The sequence below is a fragment of the Perognathus longimembris genome, chromosome 28 (genome assembly GCF_023159225.1).
Source record: "Perognathus longimembris pacificus isolate PPM17 chromosome 28, ASM2315922v1, whole genome shotgun sequence".
Taxonomy (NCBI): Eukaryota; Metazoa; Chordata; class Mammalia; order Rodentia; family Heteromyidae; genus Perognathus; species Perognathus longimembris.
Window position 1 is genome coordinate 39,261,375 of NC_063188.1, and position 23,090 is coordinate 39,284,464.

The 23,090-nt window shown below is 37.1% G+C and overlaps 1 protein-coding gene across 1 annotated transcript in view; it reads left to right on the forward strand.

The window, feature by feature from the left end:
* The window catches only part of Tspan6 (tetraspanin 6), a 7,343-nt gene extending 3,299 nt beyond the window's left edge, over window positions 1–4,044 (forward strand). Inside the window, exons 5-8 of the mRNA XM_048336481.1 lie at window positions 124–258; window positions 600–683; window positions 2,277–2,385; window positions 3,348–4,044. Of these exons, the coding sequence (XP_048192438.1) occupies window positions 124–258; window positions 600–683; window positions 2,277–2,345 (288 nt within the window). The 3' untranslated portion in view covers window positions 2,346–2,385; window positions 3,348–4,044. The remainder of the gene's footprint in view (window positions 1–123; window positions 259–599; window positions 684–2,276; window positions 2,386–3,347) is intronic.
* The last annotated feature ends 19,046 nt before the right edge of the window (window positions 4,045–23,090 follow it).

The following is a 23,090-nucleotide window of genomic DNA, read 5'->3' on the forward strand; positions in this document are numbered from 1 at the left end:
TCTCCTCACTGAATGCATCAAATAGTCTTTTGAGTATAGATTGCAATGAGCAATTATGTTAGATTAAATTTTTGGCTATAAAGTTGTGTTTTGAGCTCTAAATGCTTGTGTTGGCTTTTTCAGTTACATTGCTGCGGTGTCACCAACTATAGGGATTGGAAAGATAGTAATTATTACACAGAAATAGGATTTCCCACGAGTTGCTGTAAAGTTGAAGACTGTTCACCACAAAAGGATGCAAATGAAGTAAACCATGAAGTAAGGAGACTTTTAGGATTCTCTATGTGATGATCTTTGAAGAATTGACTGAATACAAAGTTGTCTTTAATTTTTAATCATATTAATTTTAGTCACATAATCTGAAGGTGTTAGAGCAAGTAGAACTTGATTTCATACAACTAGCAAGGAGCACATTCAAATGTCTGCTCCAATACGTGGAAAGTGTATAGATTGAGAATTTATGAACAAGGACAGGTTTCAGTAAATGACAATCAAATACTAAAACTAATCTTCTTTTGAAGGTGTATGATCAAAGTATCTATTATTTTTATAAAGAAAACTACATATTTCTTGTGTTATATGTTTTCCCCTCCCATCAGGGCTGTTTTATAAAAGTGATGACGATTATAGAATCTGAAATGGGAGTTGTAGCTGGAATTTCCTTCGGAGTAGCTTGCTTTCAAGTAAGTTGTCTTATTTGTTGGGAGATGTTTCTTCATTCCTTTGGTAGGTATAAACTGAAAAAGTTTTAAGGCCTGAGGCTTTGCTTCAGGGGCCTGGGTAGTAAGAGCAATATAAGAGTAGTTACAGTTTCACAAAGCTCTCAGTTACCAGTCACAGTATAGAAATGGAGCGTTTGGACTTACTGGATTGATTTGATTTGTGATTATTTCGATTTTTCTTTAATCTTATGTTTTTTCACAGGTACACAGTGCTCTAAATTTCAATTTCTGTTGTCATGGCCAGTCCTAGAAGTCATTTTCTTTTTTTAAATTCAGTGCTGGGAGTCAAACCCAGGCCCCTCATGAATGTTTGGCAAGTCCTCTAACACTGCCAGACCCTCATGCCTACAAAATGTGGTTTAAGCAGTTTACTATGGGACCTGGAAACCCCTTATTTAGACAAAACATTAGATAGAAACCTTGAGTTTTTCTGAAATTAGTCACAGTTCTAAAACATTACTAGAGCTGCAACTGCCTGTTGATTTGCATATCATTTGAACCTATTAAAACTTATACAGTCCCCCATCCCAATGTTGTTCACTGTAGTGGGAAAACTGATTTGTCTCTAAATGGTTTTTTAGGGCATGTTATTTTATATTCAATATTATAGAAGACTATACAAGGTTAACCCAGCAACTAGATTATGTAGTAGCAATTATTTTCATCTGCACTAATACAATAGCCACTAGTCTCCTTTGAACATTATAAATATTAAATAAAACCATAGGTCCTTGGGAGCCTGTGAATGGAAGGATCAAAGTTCAAGTCCAGCTTGGTCAGAGAAAGTTCTAATGATCCCCTTTTAAATCATAGCTGGGAACAATGGTATGTACCTGTCCTCCCAAATTATATGAGAGACTGAGAATCAGAGGATTGTTGAGCCTGGTTAGCCTGGGTGAAAAGTCCACAAGATTATATCTTTGGGCTATGTGGTGGTGCCTACTTGTGATACCAATGACAACTGGAAGTCTAAAAGTAGGGGGATCATGGCCCAGAAAGAAAGCAAGACACTGTCCTAAAAATAACCAGTTGAAAAATATTGCATCAGCTCAGCAAGCATAAGCCCTAGAGTTCAAACCACTATTATTGTGAAGAAAAAAAAACAAAAAACTCTGTTGCTCGAGTCCCATTTAAAGTACTTAGCAGCCACATGAGGATAGTGAGGACTTTATTGGACAGCACATTTAGACCGTATCATTTTTGCATTGCTTTCCACTGCACTTACAGATGGAAAATTTACTTGCTAAGATGCTTATTCTAAGCCATAGTGTTATATTTTTTAGTAACTTAAGGTTTGTCCAAAACTCATAACTCCTGTTTTTTCCTTTCATGTTAACTGTGAAATGCTGAGTCACCATAGTAGTAAAACTTGTATCCTTGGAATTAATCTATTGCTGAGCTAATCTGCTGTTACAGAATATGAAACATCTAGAAACACTCGGGGAAGGAAATTAAAGAAAATTAGTGACTTACAAGTGATAGGAGAGTACATGTATTCTGAGGCCTTCAAGTAATTTTTTGGTATGTTTAATTTTGTTACTATTTTCTTTCTAGCTAATTGGAATCTTTTTGGCCTATTACCTTTCTCATGCTATAACAAATAACCAGTATGAGATAGTGTAATAAGAATTCAGACGGGGGCTTATTCATTTCCAACCTAAAGGTATGTTCATTTTGGTTAATGTTAATATTTAATCTAGCCTGTGCCTGTATGTATTCTAGTCTGATCTAGTACCATATTCAAATTTTGCTGGTGCTATGTAAGTACCAGAAAGGAATAACTTAGCTTGTCTATGCTTAGCTTATCTGCATTTCCCTGATTTACACACACCAGCCTAAAGATCCTAAGGGGTCCCATTTCTCATGTGTTTTGACTTAGAGTGAGGAGAAAAAATGGAGCTGTCTTTGTCCATGAGGTTCCCTGGTAAATAAGTACACTGTTCTTGGCCAATATTGGCATTTCCCTTAGTCTTTCCCTACTTTTCATTTGATACTGTGTGTGTGTGTGTGTGTGTGTGTGTGTGTGTGTGTGTGTGTATAAGGGGCTCTGGAGATTAAACCCAAAGCCTTAAGCATGCTAAGCAAGTATTGCACCTCATAAGTTACATAGGAAGTCACTCATCACAAGAGTGTTGCTCACTTAGAAACCATTTGGTGTAAACCAACTGCACAACTCTTGGAGGGAAAGAGAAAGGGGAGGGGGATGGGGGGATATGAGGGAGGAGGTAACAAGTAGAACAAGAAATGTACTCACTGCCTTTCATATGAATCTGTAACCCCTCTGTATCACACTTTGACAATTAAAAAAAAAGGCTGAAGATAGTGTGGGGGAGAGGGGTGAGGAAGAGTGTTGCTTTCTTGGTAGAATGATGTTTTTGTTAGATCATTTTATGTTATAAATTCATCTCACCTAACTGAGAATCTAATTTTGGGCACATAGTAAAATATGATGAGAGCCATAGTTGCTTAACTAATCTTTAGGGCAGCTTTCATATTTTCATTGTGGGACTGACTAGGAATAATACATGGGAAGATCTTCATTAGTGAGATCAGATTAGAATGAGGCAAAGACATACACATATTGAAATTTTATGAACAACTAAATTAACTTTTCTTTAATTCTAGGATATTTAGGTTCTTCCTAAGTGAATTACAAAATTGCCTGGCTGAAAAGAGACAACACTAATTATCAATAGGCTGAAAATCAACACCATAGACTGCTGCAATCAAGATATTTGTTCACTTGTGTTTTAAGCTTTGTTCTATTCATGTTAGAGCATTGAAACCCTGCATCTCTCTGAAACTTTGGAAGAGCTAAGCTAGTAAATTGTAAATGAGATAGTGCTGTGTTTCCCTTGCTGTGAGTTTGCTAGTTTGTTATTGATAGAAACTTAATCTGTCCAAATTTGCTATTGATATAGTGTAATAGAAAACTGAACCAGCCAAGATTATCGAGTTTGATTGTATCATTTGCATCAAGAAGGGAAAATATTTCATTATTGTCAGTTCTTCTGAAAAGCAGAGAGTCACATAGTATAATTTAATTCTAGCTAGTTGTTGGATGGAACCTATCATTGGAGTTCCTGGGTAGTGGTAGCACTGTAAAACTTTGGGTCTAAAGTACTAAGACTAAAGGTATTACCAATGTTCTGTGACACATCATGTGTCAACACATAATTTACAATTCTTTGCTTCCAAACTAAGGCACTTATGTTGATGTTGATATTTTTCCCTATTGTTTGCAAGAGTTGGATGACTGCTTTAAAACTTAGAATTACTGCATTTCCTTAGAAATTTAATAACATTTATTTTCCTTAACTAACTAGAATTTCTTTACCAAGTTGCTTAATTGTCATTAAGTTGATGTTAGTTGTTATAGTTTTGTGTCCTTGATTAATAAGTACAAAAATATTACACAATAAATATTGTTTTCCTCTAAAAGAACTGTTTTTAGTTTTAAGAAAATCAATGGGGATGGGTACTTTCCACTGAGATAGTGAGATTGTTCATTTGCATTTGAAGTCCAGTTTTTAGTTAGAAGGGTAACTGTGTTTTTACTTTTCATAAAATAAAGGCTGATGCCTTAAGTCTCATTAAAGAAATGACCCTGTTTAAAAAACTATTTCCTGTGATCGGATCACCTTTCAGGCTATTAAATTAGAATATGCTTAACATTCTCCTAGCGATCAGACTTTTTGATCAAATAGTTAACATTAAAATAATACGAGGTACTGGTGGCTCACGTCTATAATACTAGTTAGTCAAGAGTCTCAGATATGAGCATTGTGGTTTTCCCCGGGCAGAAAAGTCTTTGAGGCTCTTCAATTGTCCAGCAAAAAAGTCAGAAGTGAAGGTATGGCTCAAGTGGTAGGGTCCAAGCTCAAGTGGTAGGGTCCAAGCCTTGAGCAAAAATGCACAGCAAAATTGTGAAGCCCTGAATTTCAAATTTTGGTGTGCACACACACACACAGAGTTGTCTAAGAAAGAATAAAACCTCGGTTACTATGGATATTATGATTAATATGGAAATTAATTATTAAGACTTCATTTGAGTTCAGAGGCATTTTCTTCGTACAAACCTGTTATTGTCTATTTGCCATATGTTCCATGTAGTCTCTCAAACAAGGTACATGAAGTCAATTGCCACTATATATAAAAGAGACAAATACTGCTGGCTAGTTTGCACAGAGGAGTACTATTAGGAGGAGGCAATGAGGATGAATATGATTAAAAAGTTCATTATATACATATATGCAAGTTATTTTGTATAATTAATACAAATTAAATATACTAAATAGAATAATGAATTTCAAATACTTGTATTAAAATGTTTGGAGTTAAGTGCTTAAAAAGGTATTCTTAGGTTGAAGATGTGTCTCAGAAGTAAAGAGCCCAATAGCTATACCCTTAGGAACACATAAGATGATGCTAAGTGAAATGAACTCCATGTTACGGAAACGATTGTTATTTCACAGTTGTAACTACTTTCAACGTCCCATGTGTATCTGTAGCTTCTATTATTGATGATGTTCTTGTATCACCTTCCAGTGGTTGTACCTACACTATCTCTGTAATCTTATCTGAGTATATTGGAAACCGTGTATACTGGTATTAGAAGTAGGAAATTGAAAGGGAATACCAAAATTGAGAGACACAGGGTAAAAACAGACAAACCACTACAAAAGCAATACTTGCAAAACTGTTTGGTATAAGTGAACTGAACACCTTATGGGGGAAAGGGAGGAGGGAGGGGGTTATGAGGGACAAGGTAACAAACAGTACAGGAAATGTATCCAAAGCCTAACGTATGGAACTGTAACCTCTCTGTACATCAGTTTGATAATAAAAATTAAAAAAAAAAGAAAGAGACCTCACATCACATTTCTGAATGGGTTGGTTTGTTTCTAAGGTGAGTTTATTTTGGAGGACCAATTACAAAAACCCTTTGTGTATGCATTTTGGATTATAAACCTTAATTCTGAAGCTAGTGGGTACCCCGGTATAACATGATTATAACCAGTGCAAATTAAAAGTTTCTGTACCTTTAACACTGCTAACTGGAATAGCTGGTTAGGACTAGGATCTCTGGAAATGTGCCTTTTTGTAGCGACACCTGACAGAGGGCATCAACGTGACAGTGGAAGAAAGAAGAAATTCTCAGTGGCACAGGCCTGGATTTTATTCTTCCTAACCAAATACCTTTGAAGTTTAGTTTCATAAAATATCGTGAATTTTATGGTGTTTAAAAAACTATATCCATGTTTAAACTTAAAATAATTCTCTATGTTTGATGTGCCAAATATATCCTGTGGGCTGGTCTTATTTCCAGGGAGCAGATTTCTCTGAACTCTACTTTGAGAAGCAGAGATCTGTAGTTAAAATCTCTGAAAATGTGAAGAATTTGGTAACTTTCCATGGTCTATTCCAAGTGAGTTGTTGGGTTTGTGTTATAGGCAGCAAACTTTTGTGGAAATAAATATCCAATATATAAATATCATTTCTGTTTTTCCTTGTAGCTCATACAAGATTTTTTGAGACTGTTTTTTTAATCTCCTTTCAGAATCCAAGTTGGTGCTTTGCCAGGGATATGGTCAAACAAATCTGTTAAATGGTGAGATAAAAGGCAATATAAGCATTTTTGTGTAAAACTGAGGAAGTTTTGGTTTCTTTGAACTATTTTGTGTGGGCTTTTATATGTTTGTAGAAAAGTGTAACAGGATATAAGTAGCATTTTTGCTTTTCCTCACAGTATACAGAAAACACTTGGGAGATAATATTTTTATTTATTAAACTCTACTGCTCTTCCAGGTTGGCAAGTCAAATAAGGTAGAAAGGAAAACAAGCCAGATTCTGGTGGCTCACACCTTCAGTCTTAATTCCTGAGGAGGCTGAGATCTGCAGAATGACAGTTTGAGGCCAGCATGTGTAGAAAAATTTGAGGACTCTATCTCCAAGTAAGAAACAAAAAGCCCTAAGTGCAAGGCCCTCAGTTCAACCTCAGGTACTACCCTACAGAAAGAGGAAAACAGAAGGCTAATGTATCAGAAAATAATATTTTAGTTGAACAGGGGGACAAGATTTCTAAGTCCTTGGTTTAAAACTTTTATCTAGATGGCTTGTGGTTGCCATTTTGATTTAATTATGGTTTTTCTATTAGGTACCCCTACCTGTGGCTTTGTGGGGTTGGATACTTGTAAGAGCACAGGAAATGCTAATGAGGGAAGGAGTGAGTCTAATTAAAATGGCCCTTTAAAGTTCTGGTTACAGCAAGTTGTTAATCTAAACATGTTATTCTAAATCATTCGCCATTTATATAATAGAAACCTGCTCAGTTAAAAACCACTTAACCTCAAAACCACTGTTAACTTTCTCCTGGTCATATCACATTTTGCTACTTCTCATTCTTGGATCTTAAACTACATTTGATGCCACTGAATGCTTTTTCTTGTTTTATTTGACCTTGGAATATCCTGATTTTTTTTTCTCTTTCTTGCTCATTCTAGTTTCCTTTGCTATGAATTTCCTTTTCCTGTGTGGCATCCTCTGAGGAATTGTGTTTGGACTTCTGTTCTTAGATGAAGTAGTTGATTTTGAGGAGTTAAATGGAAATGATAACCAGAACTAACCTGTTACTGTCAGGTCATGCAGTTGAGTTGTGTGTTGGCTAAAGCAGCCTGCTTACGTTCTACTGACCCTACAAAACCTGAAAACTTAACATTCTGAACATTTAAATTTTAAAGCCTCTATCCTATGACATTTCATAAATCGATGCTCATTCAATGTTATCTGAGTTGGCTCCTTCACTATAGTTTGTCACCATGTGTCAGTTCATGAAAATTGGGGCACATGAGACAGCTGCTGTAAGGGTTTATTATCACGGGCTCTGCCGCATGTACTTGTCAAGTGAACATAGGTTCTTTGTGTAAGGTCGTCATATTTGATCATGTGGTGTTCTACATACTATATACTCAAAATTTTTTTTTCTCTCAAATTTTTATTATCAAACTGATGTACAGAGAGGTTACAGTATCATACATTGGGCATTGGATACATTTCTTGTACTGTTTGTTGTAAAATGACTTGGAAAGGCTCTCTAATGGAACAAGTTTCTCACCACCTTGACTGGGAAAACACAAGTGTAGTAGCAACATTCTCAAGGCGAATTGAACTGACACAGCATGAATATACACAATTGGTTCACAAGTATCTACAGTGTAGAGTACTCATAACTGGAAAGTAGAATAGCAACATTATGTATACAGTTAGGGCAACACAGGGGACAGCCTCAGATTCTGAGAGGTATGGAAATGCATGTACTTCCTTAGCTTAAACGTGGCAGTAAGAGAAGGTAGATCATTTGCACAAAGATTTTTTTCCAACTCCATTTCTTGTTCAGTGGAAAGATGAGAACTAATGTTGTTAGAGTACTGACTCATTACCACATTTAAGTTTCCTATGTAAGGAATTAGTGCTATTCTGAACTCCCTGCCTCCCCCCAAAAGACCTAAAAATAAATGCAATAAACAACTTGTCCAAGGTCATACATCCTTTGAACTTAAGTCAAATTCTCAAATCCATGTTCCTTTTATCATATATTGTGTGTACCATTCTCTTTTTGTGTGATGCTGGAGATGGAAACCAGGCCTTTGGGTATGCTACACAAAATTTCCTTCAATGAGTCACACCCCCAGCTCTGAACTTGCATCTTAATTGCTTTGGAATAGTCAATAATAAATCACTGCACAATAACTTGTAATCAGTCTTTATTATATATGCCCTAAGTCAGTTTTATAATAAAAACAAAAAAAAACAAAAAAATATATAAATAAAAAAATGCCCTAAGGAGTTAGTATGAATGACAATATAGTAAGTACAACTTTTTGTTGCATATGAACAAAGGAACTTATTACAATGAATTAATTACAGCTTAAACATTAATTACCCCTACCATTTTCTTCTACATATTTTTTCACACTGCCTAATGCTTCCTAAAGTTAATAAGCTGTTTCCTATGTTAGTAAAGATACTCCATAATGCTTAGTTGCTTTTGTAACATGTTCCCATGTGAATATCCTTATTAAGTTAAAAAAGCAAGCAAACCTCTGCTGCACAGACACAGGAACAAGAGGCAGACCCACTTCACTCTGTAGGCATTATTTCCAAACTCAGATTTTCATTAAATAAAGTTGTTAGGTCATATGCACATACATACAGAGAATCTAACCCCCTGCAGTCTGCAGGACAATAGCAGTTTCCCAGGCAGCTAACCCACTGGTGTGACCCAGGGGGTCCTAGGGATTGGGACCTGTAAAGCATAGCTCAGTAAAGCTCATGAATCCTGCCCAATAACAGTTCTAACCAAGCAGAACAAATAGCAAAGGCCCTTCTTTCATGAATCTACCCAGCCCCCAGCCAGCCCTCCTTGGCTTCAACTCAATCTTGGGGCTCCCCTGGCAGGTGAAATGTAACAGGAAAACATGTCACAGCAATAATTGGCGTAAAAACATGCCTCTGGAGAATTTGGAAAAGATTATAAAAAAATCAAGGAGAGCTAAAATGTATATGCCAACAAATAAAAGATGACTAATATTTTCATTAATGAGATAGATGTTTGTTATAAAATGAATACATGGATTCAGAGTTCATTAGACATAGAAAGTAATACATGAAAATCTCTTGCCCAACTTTCTACCTACTCCCCATCATTAATTAAAATTCTTTGTGATTCCTTCCACACATTGCCATAGACAAGGATATCTGCTCATTCTTGTTTTTCCTCTTACCCAGTCAAGATCACAGTGTAGAGGCAAATTGACTGGGTTTAGATCCCTCTCATCTCTACCAATTATGGGCCATGTGCTTTGGGTAAGGAATGTCACACTGGATTTTTAAAAGAAAATAATAATATAAAGTTAAATGAACTCCAAGATATAGAAACAAACAGTTTATCATTGTTACTTTTTAATATGCTACATGAAATTATTCCTCTTTTCTTTTGTTTATCTACCCTATGATTTAGTCCCTATTGTCACTGTATTTAATTTTGGTACCCTGGGTATTGTATATATGCTTGTCTGAGTTGGGGAAGGGATGGGGAACATCAAAATGGTGAGACCAAGGGTAAAAAGCGAACCAATGCAACAGCAATACTTACAAGACAATATGTTGTAAACCAACTGTACAACTCAAGGGGGGTTGGAATTGGGGAGGAAGGAAGATGAGAAGAAATGAGGGAGGAGGTAACAAGTTTGACAAGAAGTGTACTCACTACCTTACATATGTAACAGAAACCCCTCTGTACATCACCTTGAAAATAATAAATCTAAAAATAAAAATAATAATGTGGAATTGAATAAAATTTAGTCTATATACTTACTGTACATGAGTCACATCTACTTACTTTTAGACTTCCTAACACCCCTGAGATTTCAGGCATGTGCCACCACCTCAAGTTTCTCTCCATGGAGACAGTCTTTTGGACCTTTTACCTGAGCGGGCCTGGTACTATGATCTTCCTAATATCAACCTCTCATCTTGCTTGAGATGATAGGCATGTACCACTGCTCCCAGGCATAGATGGAAAAAGAATCTTGTGAGCTTTTCTTCCCAGATGAAGTCTAAGGATACCTCTCATTCTCAGCCTCTCAAGTAGCTAGGACTAAAGGCATGCACTATTGATGGTGTCTGTCTCTCTCCTCCTCTATGTAAATCTACATATTTTATATACATATATGTTGTATATTTTTCTATCCTTTTACTCTCAACATATTTTGATCAATGAATGTATGTCTCTTGTAGGGAGACATATATATGCAGTTCAACTGCATTGATTTTTCTCCATTGTGTCAATCTCTTTTATTTGAAATGTTACTCCATTTCTATTTAATGTGGTTTCTGTTAAGGAAGACTAAATTCTGACAGTGCACTACTTGTTTCTGCATGTATTAGACCATTTTGGTACATCTTTCCTTCCTTCTTTTATGATAAATAAGTATTTTTTATTTTCTTCAGAGATACTGAATTCTGAACTTAGAGCTTCCTCCTTGCTAGGCAGATCATCTACCACTTAAGCCTTACCTCCAAACCATTTACCCTAGTTATTTTTGAGATAGAGCCTCAATTTTTGCCCAGACATGTCTAGAACCTAATGTTCCCATTTACACTTCCTACTACATCTGGGATGATATGTATACACCACAGTAACTAGATTTTTCTGTTGATAAAGGGTCTTAAAACCTTTTCTTTCCTGTGCTGGCATGAAACCACAATATTTCTTATCTTTCTAGGTAAGATGGCAGGGAAATACCACTGTGTTCAACTATTGTTTGAGAAGAGGTCTTAGGGAATTTTCACCTGAGCTAGCTATAAATCACAGTTGTCTTGATCTTTTCTTCTGTGTATCTAGTATTATAGGTATAAAGTGGTATTTTTAGTGTACTATGTTACTTTGTTCTCTCTCTCTCTCTCTCTCTCTCTCTCTCTCTCTCTCTCCAAATTGCCACTTCCAGCTTTTTCTGAGTAGTTTATTGGAGATAAACTGAGCTGGATTTGAACCGTGATCCTCAGATAACAGCCTCCTGAGTAGCTAGGATTACAGTCATAGCCACCAGTGCCCAGCTCTCTGTCTCTTTTTGCAGGTAGTACTGGTATTGAACTCAGGGACTTTAGTTTGCTGGGCTGATACCATATTGCTGAGCTATGCCTCCAGCCCTGTACTTTAATTGGTTATCATCTATGAAAATGTGCTTGTGTGGGTTCTTTGGTGGTGACATGAACATTATGTTTCTCAAAAAGTTGTGAAGGTACAAAGATGTGGTTTAACTTAATTTTTTGCCAGTCCTGGGGCTTGGACTAAGGGCCCGAAAACTGTGCTTGGCTTCTTTTATGCTCAAGGTGATAACACTTTACTATTTGAGCCACAGCACCAGTTCTGGCCTTTTCTGTTTATGTGGTACTGAGGAATTGAACCCAGGGCTTCAAGCGTGCAAGCCAAACATTCTACCACTAAGCCATATTCCCAGCCCCTAACTTAATTTTTAAAGGGGAAGTAGAAGAGAAACAGGGAAGGAAGAAAAGGAGACAGAAGTAAGAGACAAAGGACAATTACCACAGAAAGGAGAAATGGGGGAAAATAAATATGCATACTTTATGTTGGCTGAGTGAAGCCCATGTCACCATATCCAGCTTCCCTTTGACCTTCTTTCCTTTCCTTTCTCTTTCACTTCCTTCCTCCCATCCTTCCTTTTATGCTTTTGAGACAGAGTCCTTGACCTGTAGCCTAGGCCTAAAAATGACTGTAGCACAGGTTATTCTTGAACTCATGATCCTCTTTCCTCATCTTTCCAGATGCTGGAATAACAGAGATGTATCACTACTCCCGGCTAAACTTTAGAATTTGTATTTGAATTTTTAAGTCTATATTTGTATTGCTATTATATATTTAATGAGGCATCATTTTTTTTCCTCAAATTTTTATTATCAAACTGATGTACAGAGAGGTTACAGTATCATACGTTGGGCATTGGATACATTTCTTGTACTGTTTGTTGCCTTGTCCCTCATGCCCCCTCCCTCCCCCCCTTTCCCTCCCTCCCCCCAGGTGTTCAGTTCACTTACACCAAACAGTTTTGCAAGTATTGCTTTTGTAGTTATTTCTCTTTTTTTACCCTGTGTCTCTCAAATTTGGTATTCCCTTTGAATTTCCTACTTCCAATACCAGTAAACACGGTTTCCAATATACTCAGATAAGATTACAGAGATAGTGTAGGTACAACGATAGGAAGGTGATACAAGAACATCATCAATAATAGAAACTACACATACACATAGGACTTTGAAAGTAGTTACAACTGTGATATAACAATTGTTTCCATAACATGGAGTTCATTTCACTTAGCATCATCTTATGTGTTCATAAGGATATAGCTATTGGGCCTTGTGATGCTCTGCTATGGCTTGCCTAAACCTGTACTAATTATTCCCAATAAGGGAGGCCATAGAGTCCATGTTTCTTTGGGTCTGGCTCACTTCACTTAGTATAACTTTTTCCAAGTCCTTCCATTTCCTTACAAATGGAACAATGTCATTCTTTCTGATAGAGGCATAAAATTCCATTGTGTAAATGTACCACATTTTCCTGATCCATTCATCTATGGAGGGGCATCTGGGTTGGTTCCAGCTTCTCGCTATGACAAATTGTGCTGCGATGAACATTGTTGTGCTGGTGGCATTACTGTGATTTTGTTTGTGGGCTTTTGGATAGATACCCAACAGTGGGGCTGCTGGGTCATAGGGGAGTTCTATATTGAGCCTTCTGAGGAATCTCCATACTGCTTGCCAGAGTGGCTGAACCAGTTTACATTCCCACCAACAATGAAGTAGGGTTCCCTTTTGGGCACATCCCCTCCAACAATTGTTATTATTAGTTTTCTTGATATATGACATTCTTGCTGGGGTGAGATGGAATCTCAATGTTGTTTTGATTTGCATTTCTTTTATGGCCAGTGATGTAGAGCATTTTTTCATATGTCTATTGGCCATTCTCATTTCCTCATCAGAGAAGTTTCTTTGTAAGTCTTTAGCCCACTTGATGAGGGGGCTATTGGTTCTTTGCGGTTTTGTTTTGGAAGAAGGTAATTTTTTTAGTTCTGCATATATTTTAGAGATGAGGCCTTTGTCTGTTGAATGTCCGGTAAATATCTTCTCCCAGTCTGTGGGCTTTCTGTTTATCTTGAGAGCTATGTCCTTTGCCGTGCTGAAGCTCTGCAGTTTGATACAGTCCCATTTGTCCAACCTTTCTTTGATTTGTAGCCTTTCAGGGTCTTTGTTAAGGAAGTTCTGTCCTGTGCCAAGGAGCCCAAGTGTTTCTCCTACTCCTTCCTTTAGTGTTTTCAGGGTGCTGGTTTTGATTTCAAGATCTTTAATCCATTTGGAATTGATTTTGGTGCAGGGTGATATATAAGGATCTAGTTTTAGTTTGTTGCATGTGTTGAGCCAGTTTTGCCAGCACAATTTGTTAAAGAGGCTATCTTTCTTCCATACTATTGTTTTAGCTCCTTTATCAAAGATTAAGTAGGCATACTTCTGTGGCTTTAATTCTGGGTCTTCAATTCTGTTCCATTGGTCTTCAGGCCTGTTCTGGTGCCAATACCAAGCTGTTTTTACTACTATAGCTTTATAATACAGCTTGAAGTTGGGTATTGTAATTCCTCCAGCACTGTTCTTTCTGCTTGGGAGTGTTTTTGCTATTCTAGGTCTTTTATTGTTCCATATGAATTTCTGGATTGCTTCCTCTATTTCATTAAAGAATGGTGTTGGGATATTAATGGGTATTGCATTGAATTTGTAGATAGCCTTTGGCAATATTGCCATTTTGATTATATTAATCCTCCCAATCCAGGAGCATGGGAGGTTTTTCCATTTTCTTAGTTCTGACTTAATTTCATTTTTCAAGCTTTTAAAGTTCTCTTCAAAGAGGTCTTTCACTTCTTTGGTTAAGGTTATCCCTAGGTATTTTATGTTTTGGGGGTCTATTGCAAAAGGAGTTGCTTTCCTGATTTCAGCCTCGGTCTTCGGGTAGTTAGCATAGAGAAAGGCCGTTGATTTTTGAAGGTTTATTTTATATCCTGCAACTTTGCCAAAGTTTTGTATCAGCTCTAGTAGCTTGGGGGTAGAGTCTATGGGATTCTTTAGGTATAGGATCATGTCATCTGCGAAGAGAGAAAGTTTAACTTCATCTTTTCCTATTTGGATCCCCTTTATATTCTCTTCTTGCCTAATTGCTCTGGCTAGGAATTCTAGTACTATGTTGAAGAGCAGGGGAGAGAGTGGACATCCCTGCCTTGTTCCTGATTTTAAAGGGAATGGCTTTAGTTTTTCACCATTTAGAGTTATGCTTGCTGTTGGTTTGTCATAAACTGCCTTGATTATATTCAGGAATGTTCCCTGGAATCCCAGTTTTTCCAGGGCTTTTAGCATAAATGGGTGCTGGATTTTATGGAACGCTTTTTCCGCATCCAGAGATAAAACCATGTGGTTCTTTACCTTGCTCTGGTTGATGTGGTGGATTACATTAATTGACTTGCGTATATTAAACCAACTTTGCATCCCTGGGATGAATCCAGTTTGATCGTGGTGTATGATTTTTTTGATGAAGTCGATTGGCCAGAATTTTGTTGAGAATTTTTGCATCTATGTTCATCAGGGAGATTGGTCTGTAGTCCTCTTTCCGTGATGAGTCTCTGCCTGGTTTTGGGATGAGGGTTATACTGGCTTCATAAAATGAGTCTGGAAGTGAACGTTCTCTTTCAATTTCATTGAAGAGTTTGAGAAATATTGGAGTGAGTTCTGTTTTGAAGGCCTTGTAGATTTCTGCGGTGAATCCGTCTGGACCTGGGCTTTTCTTGGATGGGAGATCATTTATTGCTGTTTCTATTTCAATACTGGATATGGGTCTGTTTAGAAGGTTTAAGTCTTCATAGTTGAGTTTGGGGGTATCAATTTTTTCCAGGAAATCATCCATTTCTTCCAAGTTCTCGAATTTGTTGGCATAAAGGTTTGCAAAATAGTCCCTTATTATTTTCTGAATTTCGGTTATTTCTATGGTGATGAGACATCATTTTTATACTTTAATTTTTTAGACATAGTTTACTTTAGCTCTTTGAATGTATTTATAAAAGCTTATTTGAGCCACTGTCTAATAAACATAGACCTGTGATTTATTAGAGAGTTTCTGTGCTCTAATTTCCCCCATGTACATGGGTCAGACTACTTAGAACTTTTTGTTAAATTCTGGACATTTTCGATAATATAATTTGTCAAGTAAGGAATCACAATCACGTTTTCTTCCTTTGTGGTACTTGTGGTTGTATTATTTATTTATTTATTTATTTTGGCCAGTCCTGGGGCTTGGACTCAGGGCCTGAGCACTGTCCCTGGCTTCTTTTTGCTCAAGGCTAGCACTCTGCCACTTGAGCCACAGCGCCACTTCTGGCCATTTTCTGTATATGTGGTGCTGGGGAATTGAACCTAGGGCCTCATGTATATGAGGCAGGCACTCTTGCCACTAGGCCATATCCCCAGCCCTTGTGGTTGTATTTTTAAAAATGATACTGAGGTTTAAAGTCAGGATCTCACACTTGCAGGTAATCTATCATGAGAGCCACATCACCAGCTTTTTTAACTTAGCTATTTTTTTTTAAAGTAGAGTATCATGAGTTTTTCTGAGGAAGTCTCAGCAAATACTTTTGCATATTTTTCTCATGTAGCTGAGATTACACATATACTTGGTTATTTGTTGAGATTACCTCTCATTAACATTTTTCCCCTGAATGGCCTCAAATTGTAATTCTCCTGATCTCCAATTCCTGATTTCTGAGATTAGAAGTATGTACCACCACACTTGTCGTCTCTGGTTCCTATTATGTTGTTTGCTCATACTTTGTTCTTTTGTTTGGTGACTTTTAGAACTAATTCTATATTACCTTAGTATGAGGTAGTAAGTTTCTGCTCAATTTAGTGATATGCTAAGGATTTTTCAGATACTGCCTTAAATGGAGCAAAAGCATAATTTTCCCACCTTTAGCCAGTGGTAAGGGGCACTGTCAATGGAGCTTGTGTAGCCAGAGATGAGAGCTAACTGCTCTCTCAGGTCTTCCTGGGTATGCACAGATCTCTGTGCATGTATCTAGCCTTCTAGATCCCTAGAAATACATAAAAAAACTCTTTGTGGCCTACCATGAACATCTTGATCTTTCTTTTAAGTATTTGGCTACCTCAGATAGCCATCATGTTAAACAATTGTAGTTGATTGTTTTTTAACAAGTATACTGTAGATAGGGATTTCTTCTGGGAGAAAACTCTGAAGTGAGTCAGATAATGAAAATACTCTGTATACAAGTTCCCTAGGATGCTATGAGACAGATCAAATACTGACAACTCTCTGGAGATGAGACTTTACGAGGTCCTCTTGGGTGGCTGAAAGACTGCTGCTTTTCATAGCCATTGTGATTGGGATTTTGCTGGTTTTCAAGTTGACTATGGAACTGGGTACAGAAACATGGGACTCAGTTAAGTTAAAAAAATGCCATAAAATAGTCTTATAGAGGTTCACTAGATTTTTGTGGAAAAAGAAGTCTCCCTTAGATTGCCTTAGACCCTTGTTTATTTTCCTGATTTCTGAAAAATTTTTATTTACAATCGTGCCTATATTTTTGTTGCAGTGACCTCACAGAAGTCTACACTCTACTGTTCCACAAGCCGTACCCTACAAGCTATTATTTTTATTTTGTAAGCAGTTTCTTGGCTTATTTCTTTATTTGTCCTCATTTAACAATTTGAAACTTAAAAAAAAATACTAGGTCACACCAGTGTTGTGCAGTGTTCCAGAGAGGAGATGTCACATGCTTTATATCTAGTTGTGGCTAAAATGCAGCTTCCTCTTCTCAATTGCTCTGTAGCTTTGCTTAACTCTGAATGGACCTTATAGTAAGTTGGTCCTGGACATTTTAGCTAGCTCCTGGTGACCTTTTTCTTTCACAGTTGCACCTAAGAAGAATTGCACCTACTTTGGGCTCACAAATTGTTTACCAAGGGTGTGAGAAGGAAACAACTGTGTCCAGGTTGCCTTAGAAAAATTCTATGGGGGAAAATCACTGAGGAGTATAGTCATGATCATAAGGAGGTTCAAAAAGACAAGGAAGACATTGAAAGTTTTCAGTTGAAGATCTGATATACCCAAATGCCAGGTAAAGTTCAAACAGATTTATTATGACAACTGTTTAAGGAAAATACCTTCCTTGTCCAAGTTAATGTCTTCAATGATGCTTGTTTACTTTTAGTCACTACTTTGTCTTTAAGAAGCATGCTAAGTTACCTTAATACATAGCTCATTCTTCTATGTCTTCTGTATATGTTTATTTCCAGGATAAGGAGAGTGTGTTATTCAAATCAAGCCAGTATGCAAAGGTATTGAATGGGGTGGAATGCAAAGGGCTGGGGTTGGGGTGGGGTCAGACAGCATGGAGGATGCCCAGAAGTCTTACTATACTGCCACTATAATCTGCTTAGTATCCTTAACAAAGTTGCTTCAACATCTCACTTTGCAAATGTCTCAAGTGAGGTAATGAATTAACAAGGAACAAAAAAGTATTATAAAAGCATTGTATGATCAAACACTCTGCAGAGAAACTGAACTTGATATCAAGTAAGCCATTGATAAATGTTAGACTTTTACATCCTGTTTTCTTTCCCACAATAAATTTATACTGTAGTGAGCTTAATAAAAATCATACAATTTCCAAAAAAGCTACTCTTTTCTCTTTGAAATGTTGACATTTCATATAGCATGGTGATTAACAAGTGTGGGCTATGGAGCCAGATTGCGGCACCCTGCCTTTGCTGCTTAACAGGGTCTGTGACCTTGAGGAATGTCTCAGTTTCTTTTGTGTGTGTGTGTGTGTGTGTGTGTGTGTGTGTGTGTGTGTGTGTGTGTGTATGTGTGTGTTTTGGCCAGTCCTGGTGCTTGGACTCAGAGCTTGAGCACTGTCCCTGGCTTCTGTTTGCTCAAGACTAGCACTCTGCCACTTGAGCCACAGCGCCACTTCTGGCCATTTTCTATATATGTGGTGCTGGGGAATTGAACTCAGGGCTTCATGTATACGAGGCAAGCACTCTTGCCACTAGGCCATATTCCCAGCCCTGTCTCAGTTTCTTCATTTATAAAATAGGAATAATAACAATCATTTCTCAATGATGGGATTGTTAGTATAAGAAAGGTAACTAGTATTGGGCCAATAGTGTGCTCTCAATAAATGATAGCTATTATTGTGATTATTGTTAATTAAAATAGCCTCCTTTGCTGGGGGCACCAAACAGAAGCAGAGTTGGCAAGTATGAGACAAAAGGAAGCCGAGGCTTCCTTACATTCTGGCCGAGGAAGGAGATTAGTCCAGGCGATGGAGTTTCTCATATATTCACTAATTGTTCTGATTAAACTGTTATATTGCTTGGCAAAATATGGCTATGTTTTTCAAAATCTATCTCTGGGCTACTCGCATCAGAACCACTGGGGAATACAGAATCTCAAAGTTGTAGAATCAGTATTCCTGGGCCACAGACCTGACAGTACATCCTTCGCAAGCTCCCTGGGAGCTTAAGATGCAGACTAACTTGAGAACAACTGGACCAGTGTAAATTTAGATATGGTTTGGCCAGATCACAGGAAACAGCCAGGTACACTGACAATGATTCAGGAATCCATATTCAACTTAGTCCTGGAGCTGCTCTGACTTCACTTGCTTCTGCTCTCAAGCTAACCAGTAGGATTGTCTTCTAATTTTTGAACTAGAGGCAAGCTATCCAGTATGTGAGCAAGGTAAAGTAGTTTTAAATTCCTACTTCCACGAGAGTTTTGCCAAGTACATTTTTGATGCTGGCTGTAGCTCTGAATTTTACCAGTAGGGAGCACAGTCAGTCTATTGATCTTAAGCTGTGTATAACAAAAAAGTCTGGTCTTTTTCTCTCTTTTAGTTTGGAAATACTGTCTTTCTGGATGGATACTGAAGGACAAGAGCTTCATCTCTGTGAAGCAGAAATGTGGCCCTCTGGGTGGGATTGCTTTCTGTTACCCAAAGATGACATAGAATGAAATTGATTTAAAACTTTTACATGTGAAAAATATGGTCTTGTAGACATGCCGCTCCATGAAATGAAATAGAGCCCTTTGTTCATGTATAAGGCAAGCTTCAATTGAATTCTTTATAACAGGGTATGAAAAGTAGAGAAATGTGGTAAAAAAAATTATGAGATGCTGAAATACTGTATGTTTGGAAACAGTTGGAATGTATAATTAGACACCTACAGAGAAATACTCAAATGCTTGGTGAAAAATTAAATTAAATTGACTAGAGGTGTGTGTGTGTGTGTGTGTGTGTGTGTGTGTGTGTGTGTGTTGATCTTTTCTCAAGTCCTAAAGACTATATAATTATAATCTAAGACTTTAACATAAGGAGAAAGTTGAAACATGATTTTGCTTTTCCTTCCTTTGTCCCAACTGTCCAAAGCCCAAACACCAAGGACCACAAGAATAGTATCTTCAGATGAAAACCTGTCTCAATGTTTTCTGTACAACCTTTCTTAAATTCAGAAAGAATGACTGGTTCATGAATAAATTTTTTTTAAAAAAATTTTAGAGTCAAAAAAATTGAACTGAAACTAAGATGAGTTTCTGGAAGCAGTCTTCTCAGTACTTGAAAGAAGCTTAATTCTTAAGATGCCTAAATGTAATACTAGGCCAACATACTGGAAAATGTTTGTCAATATTCATTGAGTGGGCTGAAGATTAAACTAATATTTTTTTCTTTTATATTTTTCTCTGGTGACCTAAATAATCAGTTTAGTTTCTCTAAATATAAAGGTGTATGCTCTTGGGATTAATATATCAATGGGTTACTGCTTTTTATCTCGCCAAAGTCATATTCACTGGGATAAGTGATAGAATACATTGATGGTATAAAAGATGAAGATTTAGAAAATTAAGTGCTGATTATTGGCTACTTGAAAGAAAAGAGAAATTTTCCTGCATGAAAGTAAAATACAACTTGTTTATTTATGACCTTAGCTTCTCCTGTCTGCAGTGTATGATGTGTGGTGAAATTTACCCTAATCTTCTACACACATTTTGATTCGCCACAATGTAGAATATGAACTTGCTCTAGCCAATTAACTCTGTCACATTAAACCTCAATGAATGACATCATTGTATGAAAGGTAAATTATTTTTGGTTCTCTTATTGCCCCCAGTCTTTCCCTGGGTAGTGCCATGACTTTACAGTCCTCTAGATGCTGTCCCTTAGTACATCCTGCATTTGTTGTTCCCTAAGTGTTTTACCTCTCTTTTGTTTTCATTCTTTGGAGAAAAGTTTCTTTCTGATAGGTTTGGATCATTGAAAACAGATATTAATTTGTTAATGTTTTAACACTTTCCTAATAATTTAATTGCATTTAACAGAAATTTTGAAAGAAAGCAAGTTAGTACCAAAGGGATGACTTTTTAATAGGATATATATAGGTACGATTGCTAGTTACTCCCTTTATAATTACTTCTCACCTTCTCACTAACAGGGTCTTGATTCCATTGGAAGTAGTAATGAATAATGTGCCCTGAACAAGACCAATGTACTTTAAAGCTATATTTGGTCATATTCAGGCTTATGATATGTAAGTGAAAGTCTCCATAAAAGATAAGGTCATTTTTTATCCTGTCCATCTTCTTTCTGGTGCCAATCTGGAATGTGGACATAATGGCTAGATCTAGAGTTACCTTAGGTTATGAAGTGTCCTTGAGCATGAAACTTCATACTAAAAATAGTATAACAAGAAGACAGGTGCATGGGTGAGCTGATTGGACAAGCTGAACTGTCTATTTATATATTACTTTTTTTCAGATTTCCTGTTATATGCAGATGAATTGGAACCTAAGCATACAATAGAACATATAGCTCTAGGAAATTAGGCCTGCAGATCTCTCAGTATAATTAGTAAGCTAATTCTGAAAAAAAAATCAGTTTTTAAAAGGAAGGCTTTGGAATCTGAGAGCATATGAAGATTTTTTTCCTGAATCTTTCTGAAAAAGTTCTTTCATACTTTCTTAGTTGCATAGAGATAAAGATATTATGTCAAATGCTAAGTTCTTCCTATAGTGTTGATCATATGTAGGAAGGAACTCTCAAATAGAGAGGTCATTTAAAGGAATAGGATCTGTAAAAGGTTAACCACAAACCATTTTGATTTCAGCATGATGTGATTTAGTGTAACCAAGGCATCAAAAGCTATTATTGGGGATATAGGAGTATATCACAATGGTTCACACATGGCTTAAATAACAGTGCTGTGTAAGTGTTAACCCCTACCTCAAAGAATAGATTTCAGTGGTCACAGTGAATTTGTTAGTCAGCATGCCTTGTGCCTCTTTTGCAAAATAAACAAGATCAAATACCTGTGCTCTATTTCTAGATAGTCACACTACTGCATTTCCCTATTTGTTTCAGCAATTCAACCATAGCTAAAGCCTGCACCTGAAATCTCTTGCCCTTGGCAGATATCTTGCTCTTTACTCACTGATGATTGATATGGATGTAAGCCTAAATTGTATTTTACTAGCTAACATCACTGTAAGACCAGCAGAAACACCATAGTCAGTGGAAAATTCAGGATGGCAAGCAGAAAAGGGTAAATGTGAACTATATATTAATATCACTGTCGAAAAAGAGATCACTTCAGCATTATAGAATTCCTGGGTTCTTTTTGTTGTTGTGTTTTGTTTATTTGTTTGTTTTCTTTGAGATATTTAGTGTGGCTTGGTCTGTTCCTCTTAATTTAATCTACCTATCTTCTAAACCCTTTTAGGAAAGACTACAGGTCTGAGTATGAAGTAAAAGACTTGAAGAAAAAGCTGGGCACTCATGGCTCATGCCTGTAATCTTAGCTAATCAGGAGACTGAGCTCTGAGAATTGAGGTTCAAAGCCAGCCCAGCAGGAAAGTCTGTGAGACTTTTATCTCCAATTGACCACCAGAAAACCGGAAGTGGTGCTTTGGCTCAAAGTGGTAGAGGCCTAACCTTGAGCTGAAGAACTCAGGGACAGCGTCCAGGCCCAGAACTCAAGCCCCATGACCCACAAAAAAATGAATGGAAGAAAAAATAGACAAATGGAAACAAATAGCTATGTATCTAGTAATTGGAGTATAAATACAAGAACTGAATATTGATCTAAAGTAAGTGTCAACAAAGTCATGGAGCAAGTAGCCTTCATGTAAATTTGGTAAAGACATCCTTGGACACCTTGGAGCCGGACTTTTTGGAATGCCAGGAACAATAATTTTTTTTTTTGGCCAGTCCTGGGGCTTGGACTCAGGGCCTGAGCACTGTCCCTGGCTTCTTTTTGCTCAAGGCTAGCACTCTGCCACTTGAGCCACAGCGCCACTTCTGGCCATTTTCTATATATGTGGTGCTGGGGAATTGAACCCAGGGCCTCATGTATACAAGACAAGCACTCTTGCCACTAGGCCATATCCCCAGCCCAGGAACAATAATTTTTATGTATACGTTTGTACCTAGTTTTTAACGTGGAGCCACTTTTCTTTCTTGTTAGGAAACAGCATGCTGTCAGCAAAATTAAGCCCTAGAATGAAACTTCTTCAAAAAAGGAAAGCCAAAATGAAATCATTTAAGGGTATAAATAAAATAGTTCCACGCATTTCCTGACAGCCTGAATGAGAAGGTCCATATTTATCTCAGTAAGCTTTCAGCGTTAGACTTTGGGAGCCAAAGTGACAGTTTTGGACTCAGTCACACAGTGAGCCATATATAA